General features: G+C 36.8%; 1 protein-coding gene across 2 annotated transcripts; it reads left to right on the top strand.

Annotated features, from left to right (window-relative positions):
- LY96 (lymphocyte antigen 96) lies at positions 1 to 8,870 on the top strand. 2 transcript variants are annotated; one of them, XM_063170461.1, is made up of 7 exons: positions 1 to 663; positions 2,713 to 2,999; positions 4,087 to 4,221; positions 5,204 to 5,293; positions 6,582 to 6,710; positions 7,582 to 7,634; positions 8,310 to 8,870. In XM_063170461.1, exons 3-7 carry the CDS (start codon positions 4,128 to 4,130, stop codon positions 8,397 to 8,399), a joined length of 456 nt encoding a protein of 151 aa, XP_063026531.1. In that variant the 5' UTR covers positions 1 to 663; positions 2,713 to 2,999; positions 4,087 to 4,127; the 3' UTR covers positions 8,400 to 8,870. The 2 variants fall into 2 exon arrangements, with proteins under 2 accessions (XP_063026531.1, XP_063026520.1); XM_063170450.1 differs by lacking the exon at positions 1 to 663 and having other exon boundaries at positions 2,101 to 4,221.
- The last annotated feature ends 588 nt before the right edge of the window (positions 8,871 to 9,458 follow it).

Here is a 9,458-nt window from a genome sequence, read left to right on the forward strand (position 1 = left end):
TTTTTTTTTTTTTTTTTGGTGCAAATGTAAAAGTTCTTGATGAGGAAATTATCCCTTTTTGGTACTTCAGAGGGAAATGTTTAAAGCTGTAAGGTTACTTCATGCTCTTAACCACACTGTAGAATTAAAAGTTAACTAATTTGACTGCAGCTTGCTTTATTACATACCAAAGTCATCATATTGGGAAAGATGAAGAAAATCTGTAAATTTTTTCATGGAACCATGAGGGTTTGATTTAGGTGATGGAAACTTCATTAAAGTCTCTTTGTGCTGTAAAAATTAAGAGCAGACATGAATTATTACAACTGCTCAACATAACTTAATAGGGTGGAAACTTGGTAAACTGCTGTAATTTGGTTGCTGTGGAGTTCTGTGGCCATACCACAGATTTCTTCACGTCTCATACCATGGATTTCTTCATTCCCCAGTGTACAGCATAGCCTGCTGCAGCCTGCATGAGAAATGGGACAAGTGTGCTTAGCTGTGAGATGGATCCACTATAATAAGATTATCCCAGAGCTACACAGACCTCAGCAAGCAGCTATTTTAAGCAGGGAATAGCAGAGAACAAGAGCAAACAGCCGCAAAATATGTCCAGCTGTCTCCCTTTCTAGAATTCCAGGATGGAAAGTGTTGCTGTGGTGTGCATACTGTGAGCCTCAGGTAGGATATCTCCCTTTCTTATCCCTTCATCCTCTTATCTCTCTTCTTTTTGGCAATTTTAATAGTTTAATGAATACTTCAGGGTACAAGTGTAAGTTTTAGTCCTAAACTTGGCCTGCAGAGAATAAACCGTAAGGCTACTGGCAAGAGGCAGGGAGTTATTTCCAACATAATAGTTTGCACAGGAAAGCCATACCACCTGGTATGTGTTTGCTACATTTTAATAGTCTCCAGTGGTTTAATGGGACATATTCAAATCAAAACACTAAGCCAAAGTTCATACAGCATTTAACATTATTCAGCATAATGCACAGCACTTTTTCTATATTTCAAAAACTCTTGTTTCTTACTCAAATGCTACCAATGCACCACTGGATATGTTCCAGTAACCTGTTCTTGGTTTGTACTCCTATGGCACTCTCCAGCATTTAATCAGTTGCCTGTAGAGGAAATTAATCCTCTACCTCTTTATTGTATCCCTGGGCATGACTTTCTACTTCCACTATAAACATTGTCAAAGATAGGGTGAGGGGATTTGAGAAGAGTCCACAGTTTTCTATTCTTCATGCTGATAGTTGAGTGAATTTTTATTTTGTGAATGCAGTCTTATGCCTTATATAGGTCCCTTTTATGTTAAGGTGCCTCCAACATCAACCCTAAACCCAGAATCAGTAGGAATAAATGTCTGCTTCCAGGTGAAAAACTATTTACTTCAAAAACTCACAAATGGTCCTACAAAGAAAATTATTATTGCCTCTTTCTGTATTTAATAAATGTGGTTAATGTCTTAAAAGAGTTTTCCATTAAAGTGAAATTTTGTTACATGGCAAAAGGTAGGATATAATCTTTAATTCTGTCTAACACTCTGAAATTGAGTACTTTCCCCTGGTATACTGGTGTACTATTATTTATTTTTCTGTGATGGGATATTACGATCATGCATATTATAAATCTTTCCAGAGGGAATTTTAATGTCTTATAAGTGCTCATCTGGTCAATGTACTGATCTGCAGCCAACAATCCAAATACAAAGTGATTATTTTGAAAAGCAATCATAAAGGAAGTTAAGCACTTCTTGGATGCATTGGGAAAGAAGATAAAAATATCATGAATTATTTTAAGGATTTTAACCACAAATCAGAGAGGAACCTTGGAATAAACTTCTGTTCTCAATATCTCAGATGTAGCAAAATTAAAAGTCATAGGTGTGAAGTTCTAAATTCTTTAGACTTGAATTTATGTACTGTTAATTGGACATGAGAGCTGGTTCCTACAGATCCTTACTTGCAAAGGATTTTGAAATAAATGAAGTATTTCACTGACAAAACCTCAGTGAAGTAACATTATTGTGTAGCTCTTTCCACTTCCTTTTTGCCTTCTTTCTGGGTTGGAATATATAAGAAAAAGATTATAGTAAAGAAAAAAGATTTAGTAAAATTAAAGTGTATAGAACTTTATAATCTGTAGTGATCCTCATACTGGCTTGAAAGGAACAGAACAGACTCTTCACACTATTAGTGCACTGGTTTGGGACTTTAGTGATCATCACAAGACATCACTTCTATGAACAGCATTTATATTGGCATGAAATGCCACAAGCATCTAAAACAGAATTTTCTGAAAGCATTTAAAAATAATTAAGGTTATTTTGATTTAATGACAGTTTGACCAAACACAGCGGTCAAGGTTGTAGGCTTTATAATCATGGTCATAAAGGATATTTTAGCTATGATACCAGTAATAATTATTGTTCCCATTTTCCAATTTAGCCAGCCAGATACTTTAAAATTGAGCTTTCTTGCACTGAGTTTTTAAAGCATTTGAATAGTCTTGTGCAATAAAAGTGCAATAAGGAAGGAGCAGGAGGTTTCTGCATGTGTCTGTCTGTCTGAGCCACCAGGGGGGACTCATTCCTCATCTATAACTTTTCTGCAGCAAGTATCTGAAAAAAACACCCATGCCTGAACCAGGTCTAGAAAGTCAATTCAGCAGAGAGTTTGTCTTCTTTCATGTTAAGAGAGCTTTATGTAAAATCTTGTCAATCTGCAGTGCTCTTTCCACTCTGCCCATGACTGCGTCAGCCACCCAACGCATTGAGCAGCAAAGCCAGACCAAGTCTGGCCACAGAGGGACCCGAGTTCAGCTTGGAAATCTTGTATGTCAGTGGAGTATGGTCACTGCCACCCCCTGCCTGCTTTAAACTGACCTGGGACTTGTTGGACTGACAGAAGACTCAGCAGACAGCCTGGCTTGGCTTCTCACACATTAAACTCCTTCACACTGCTGGTCATGGCTTTGTGGCTGAAAGGAATATTTTTTGGCTGTATGTGCAAAAGGTAGCTCTTCTTTCATAGCTCTTTCACAGCTCCTTTGTTACTGTCTCACTACTGCATTTCTTTTTTCCAACTATTACAGCCTTCCTTATTTATTTCAATTTCACTGCGTGTCTTAGTATTTTTAAGCAAAATTTGTCCATCTTGAAACAGAACTGTGTTATTGCTATGATCACAAGGATGTTTTATAGCATCCTGTTAAACAAGAGCAAAAATGTCTGATGTATGAACTCTGGAGACCTGTCAGGAAAGTGATATAATTTTGAATTCCCACTTAAAAGCCAAATACTGAAAATTTCTTAAAATTTTGAACTCTGTCAGGCCAGTGGGACTCTTCTTGTGGTCTATAGAAAGATTTTGAAATACTGAAGGGAATTCTCTAGCGGCATTAAATTTTCAAATTTTTGTCTTATTTTGTAAATGATTTCATGGAGTAGTTACTTATTTGGTACTTTCAGGCACCTTTAATTCAATTTTCCCTTTCCTTAATTAATCTAGGAATTTCCCCCATTTCTGGGCACAATCAGTCATGGTTTTTGTGCACATCATAACATCAGATGGTTGCATTCAGCTCCATTTGAAATACATCATCTAATTACATTCCTTCAGATGTCTGGTGTATTCTTAAAGCATGGTGAGCTTTGTAAGAAGCTCACATGAAAACCAGTGAGAGGTACTGGCTACCATAAAAATAAAAGAATGGACTTGGTTTTCATCAGTTGTGGATTTTTCTCTTCTTGAATATGTGCAGGAAACTGTGTTTGAAATTATGCCTTTAAAAATCTTACCCCTGATGACTCAACTAAACTTGCTCATTACGTGCTTCTGGTAGTCATAATGTCATTCCACCTCCCCATTTCACACAGTTTTCTCTTTAATTTTTCACTCTTGGTTTCAGCTGCACTGTCTGGGGAAAATGTAACAACAAAAGCAGAAATTCTTTTTCTTAACAGAATTTATTGTGATGATAACTGACAGTGCTGCAGCAGAATTAACAAAGATTGCAGAGAATTTGATAAATAGCAGAGCTTTCCCCGAAGACATGTGACTGATGATGACTGTGCTGAATTTTCTTCCTCTTTCTCCCAAGTGAAGTTTTATACCATCAGATACTGAGCAAAAAAAGTAGCTATGTTTGGACTCCTTTTTTTCATCTTATTTACCCCTGGAGTCAGTGAATTCATTTGTACATCAGCAGATCTTGAAATGTCGTATACCTTTTGTGGTAAGTAAAAGACTAAGTAATCCTTTTGTTAAATTTCTGGAATAATTACTGTAGTCTGAGGGATTGTGAGTTTTCTTTTAAATTTGCTTTTTTTTCTTTCTCTGTTTCTTTGAGAAATACAGAAAAAGAACAAGAAGTATATTTCTATTATTAATCACTCTGTTATAAGAATTTTACTTCACAGGCATAAATCTTACCATAAGGCTGGTTCCAGCAGCTTGGAGAGAGAGAATTTTATTCTCAAGTAAAGTAGGCATGTTTTTGTTTAGAAAATATTATAAGATAATGGATTTAAACTAGTTTTGCAAGCACTCTGTTGTATAAATTATACCTATAGAGTTAACCAGTATGTTACAATGACAAGCTTGAAGTATGTGAAAAAGAAGAGGGAATGTCGTATTTTGTCAGGCTGCAGTACCAATCAGGTTCTGAGACAGCATGGTGTGTCCCTCCTTGCCCTGTCTGTGTCATGGGCTGATATTTTGTGTATTTTAAAAATGCAAGGTGGGTAAGTCACAGAGCAAATCTACTTAAAGGTTCATTTACATTACCTGGAAAATTTGCTGATGCATTAAAAATATTTTTAGCTCTTGTCAGCATGATTAGCATAAGTAGGGATATTTTCAGTAGAAGACCATGCTGGTTTAGTGCTAGTAAAAAGGTTTTCTATCTTCAAAAGAGAAATAAAGGTACTTTTGTCTCTGGTTTTATGTGTGCAAAATATCATCAACCAAAAATTTACTTCTCTTTACTTAAAGAAATATGATACTGGTTTTGCCCTTTAAATGTAAAAATAATTAATAGTATAATTTTAAAAACATATTTAATATTTACCACATATATTCTATTGAGCAATTTTATGGCATATAACTTAAATACATTTAAAAATATGTATGTGGCTTTTGTATAACTGTATATTCTTATTATTTTATGGAGAAACCTATTCACGCTATCAATGTGAAATGAATTTTTTTTCCTGTAGATTCTACAGCTCATTCTTTCATGTTTAATCTGACACCTTGCAGCACAAGGAACAAACCTGTCTGGAAGGCTGCTCTTACCTGGATTCCAAGTGAGTGTCTCTGAACTAGACAATTGTATTCTGGAAATGCTGAAAATGAAATACAACTGAAAGACTGACACTTCATCCTAAATGCCATGTGATTTAGGAAATTGGTTTCTGGGATTAAAAATGGAACAGATAAACTACAGTGATGGACAGAAATGATGATTTGTGAAATGTGTTTGAGTTTTACTTGGAGAAGTTACCAGAGCCGTGTGCACAGACTGTCACTATAAATGCAAATCTGTGGCAGTTTAGGTGTAGGTGCATTTTGGTCTTCTGGCCTGGACAAGATCCAGGTCTTTTAAAGGAGAGAGAGTATCATCAGGCCATCCAGCTATGGCAGGACTTCTATGAAGAATATGCATGTTCCAGAAGCTGGGAATGGTACTGCATTTTGTGTGCAAACCTAACTGTGATCTTTAAACCCACCTTTAAGGCAGCAAGCTCAGCTAATGAAATGTTTAGGATCTGGTTGTATCATAAACTTCCCCTTCTGCATTAGGTTTACTTCTCTTGAAAGACATTTTTATGATGCATTCATGATAGTTTCTTTGCAATGTGACAGTGGTCACAAGGGTCTTCAGCGTGAGAGAGAGGCGAGAATGTTGACCTCATGTTCAGATGGCTTGATTTATTATTTTGTGATATATATACTACATTATGACTATACTAAAAGGAATAGAAGGAAAAGTTCTCAGAAGGCTAGCTAAGCTAAGAATAGCAAAGGAATGAATAACAAAGGTCTGTGTCTCAGCAGAGAGGAAGACCCAGCTCTGCCGTGAGTGGTCAGGAAATCCAAACATCCACAGGAGACCAATCACGGATCCACCTGTTGCATTCCACAGCAGCAGATAACCATTGTTTACATTTTGTTGCTGAAACTTCTCAGCTTCAGCAGGAAAAATCCTAATGAAAGGATTTTAATGAAAAGATGTCTGTGACATTTGCAACACCTGCTTAAAACTAAGGTATTCATTTGAGCACATGTTTAGGGTAGCTGTGGAGCTGAATGAACTCTGTTTCTTTTACTGAAGAAATTAAAACAGACTTTGAAATTTCTCTACCAAATATTTTTTAAGACTAATTTTTTGTTGTTGTTGAAAACAACAATAGATTTTTTTCCTTTTTCTTCTGGAAGTAGAAGTTTTCAAGACACATACCTTTTTAATTTTGGGGAAGTCTTACAAAAATACAGTATTTTGGCTAAATCTAGTTTTTATCTAAACAGCATGTCTCCATATACACTTTTCCTCTCCATCAGTTACCATTTTCTTACTTGCCATGTTTTCATTAGGAAGTGACATTCACTTTTTGAAGATTGTTTTCAATGTCTGGTATGATGGTGCCAAAGCACTCCTCTGGAAGGAGCTCCTCTGCAGCGGAGCTGACGATGAATACTCACTGTGCGGAACGCTGAAAGGAGGTTGGTGTGAAAATACACTGTGCAATCAACCCCTGCAAATACAGTTTTGTCCCCACAATCTAGACCTTGCTTGTCAGGCAGCAGACCTCAGAGCAGGCAATTCTCCAGTGCCAGAATTCCAGTGAAGTAGAAAATATCCAAATTCTTTATTTTAACATCCTTGTACCGCAGTTTCCATCTCCATAAATGAGGATTACTAATATCCTTCATCTGATGATGACACTTATTCTGAACATCTCTAAAATGACATGGAAAGATTGCATTTGACTGGACTGAACAGGAAATTTGACAGGCACTGTGGGCACTACTAATATCCAGAACAAAGTTTATTTAGATATGTGTTTGGATGGATTTTTCAAGGGATTTTATACACCTATGTAGGATGATGATTTTTTTTTTTTTTCCAATAGAGAAGAGTGAATCCTTCAGTAGGCGCTAACAAATATTAACACAATACATGCTCAGATTCAGAGAATCCAGGCAGGATGTCAGACTAAAGGCCAAAAAGACCTGTAAGGATATCAAAATACAGTCTGTTTTCCTTTCTTTAAGAATCAGTATTAGCTCTCTTCAGTTACCATTCAAGTGAACTACTATTACAAGTTAAATTACTGGAGTTATCACAGTAGGATTTGTCTGGAGGAGATGTTGCAGGAGCACTGTGGTTAATTTCTATTTTCTGATGTGGTTTCAACAAAAAGTAAGAGCTCTGAGAGAAGAACCAGATGAGGGCTTGATCAGTGAAAAAGTAAGTGACATTGGCAACTGCTGCTCAGAGATATTCCATATTGCTTTGAAATTATTTAGGCAGTCTGATTGATGGCTTTATGGTTAAGTAACTCTTTGTATTATAATTATCTCTGTTTTTCAGAAACACTTGAATCAGCATTTGACATTAAAGGCTCAAGATTAGAATTTCCAAAGGTACTTTTCAATACTTTATATAATAGTAAAATCACATACTTACAGGTATACTTTTTTCTGAAGAAAGATGTTCAGTCAAACTGTAGAAAACAGAAGAGGAAATGTCAGAAAACTTCCTTATGATAGAATCGATGACAATAAAATGGTAGCATCTCTGAAATGCTAGATGTTCTAAGGTTATTATTCCTCTTTCTTCCTTTATTTTATAAAAGAAAAGACCAAAGTAATTGGTTAATGTCACCTTAATTATTTAATTTTGTTTGGTAAATTATTCTCTTTCCTTTTACCTGTTTGAGTAAATCCATTCATATTCCTTCTGCCCGTTTCATTCTTTATTTTACATTTTCTTCAGATGCTGCTCTTTTACTCCATGAAACCATTTTCAAATATTTGAAATGGGATAACAGTATCCAAAAAGTAAAAGCAGCGCTCTGCTGTTAAACCAGGGGCAGCACCAGTCCTCAGGTTAAGCCATTCTCATCCAACAACTGCCTCATCAGTTGTCTGAGCTTTTCCAAGACCCTTATCAAGACTATTAATCCCTAAAAATATCACTAAGGAACTCCTACTGGTCCAAAATCTCCACCATCCCCCTTACCTCATGGGCCTCCAACAGTCCCAGAGCAGGCAGTATTGTGGACTAATTTTCTTTTTTTTTTTTCTTCCTTGTTTTAGGGCAATTATAGTATTGTTGTGCAAGGATTCTCTGATGATTCTGAGAATAATATGCTCATATGCTTGAATGTCACCATGATAGTGAAATAAGATGCTTTCTGAGTGCAACAAACTTCTCAAATAATTCCAGAATATGGAAGTCACTTCTGTGAGCAACTGTGATCCAAGCTGTGAAGTAATATGCACACTGAACTTCCTGAAGCAGAACACATCATGTGCTGTCTGGGAAGCTCTAAAATATAGTCTTTCTCATTTGTAGCACAGCCATAATCAGTTGCTCAGCCAATGTGCCCAAAATTTCCGGGAATCAGGCATCCTGATTAATCCATGGAATTACCCTGACTGGATGGCAGGCTGGTCCTGCATTTTGGTGCTGTGCCTTGAGTTACAATAAAGTTGAGTGTTTCAGGCTGAGCTAAAGTAATCAAGAAGTTTTGAAGTTTTCAAGTGCCAGAATCAGAAGTTCATCAGTATTCAATTTAAAGCAACACAGCAATTGAATTTGGGAACCCTGCTGTGAGGTGGTGGGGGGTGTTTTTTTGGTTTGTTTGAGTTTTTTTTCTTTTTTTGTAACAATAAAACTTGTTAGTACAATCAATTTAAGAGATTTTTTTCTCTCCTGTTATTTTCTGATGTTTCTTCAGACGTTTCATCTTTTTCTGCACTGTTTACACCAAGCTGAAACAGAGGAGTAATAATTTGTTATGTGGTAGTAGCTGATGTGGATAAAATCCAAAGCGGAACACTTTTTTTTTCCAGCTACACTGATACAGTACAGCTGAATTTCGCCATCCAGGGCTGCAGCTGCAATCCCTTAGAATGTTTTTAGTTCTTGCTCAGAGTCCGAGGGGCAGAGGCTACACAAACTGTGTCCTTCAGAAGCAGGAGGTGGTGTCACACAACAGGTTGATCTATTCCTCAGTTATTGCTCCAAGGTATTTCCAAAGTTTTCCTGTAGCTTTTACCCCTTGGGCAGCTGACACTGAGTACCCCCCTGCCCTCTCTGTTGCTCCTCTGCACCCCAGACCTTCAGTCAGGCTTTGGTGGAGTATGAGATCTGGTCCTCAGGAAAAGTGCTGTCCTGTTTCCATCCTCAGCTTTCAGACAGCAGGGCTGGTGAATTTAGTGAGTTCAGAGACTTTTCCCCAA

The sequence above is a fragment of the Melospiza melodia genome, chromosome 1 (assembly GCF_035770615.1).
Source record: "Melospiza melodia melodia isolate bMelMel2 chromosome 1, bMelMel2.pri, whole genome shotgun sequence".
Taxonomy (NCBI): domain Eukaryota; kingdom Metazoa; phylum Chordata; class Aves; order Passeriformes; family Passerellidae; genus Melospiza; species Melospiza melodia.

What these genes read in the sequence shown, in the direction of transcription:
- LY96 (XM_063170461.1), top strand. Translation starts at nt 4,128, where the DNA reads ATGTTTGGACTCCTTTTTTTCATCTTATTTACCCCTGGAGTCAGTGAA. An exon ending in TGCTCTTACCTGGATTCCAA is followed by an intron (nt 5,294 to 6,581) that starts GTGAGTGTCTCT and finishes TGTTTTCATTAG; the next exon opens with GAAGTGACATTCACTTTTTG. An exon ending in CAAGATTAGAATTTCCAAAG is followed by an intron (nt 7,635 to 8,309) that starts GTACTTTTCAAT and finishes TCCTTGTTTTAG; the next exon opens with GGCAATTATAGTATTGTTGT.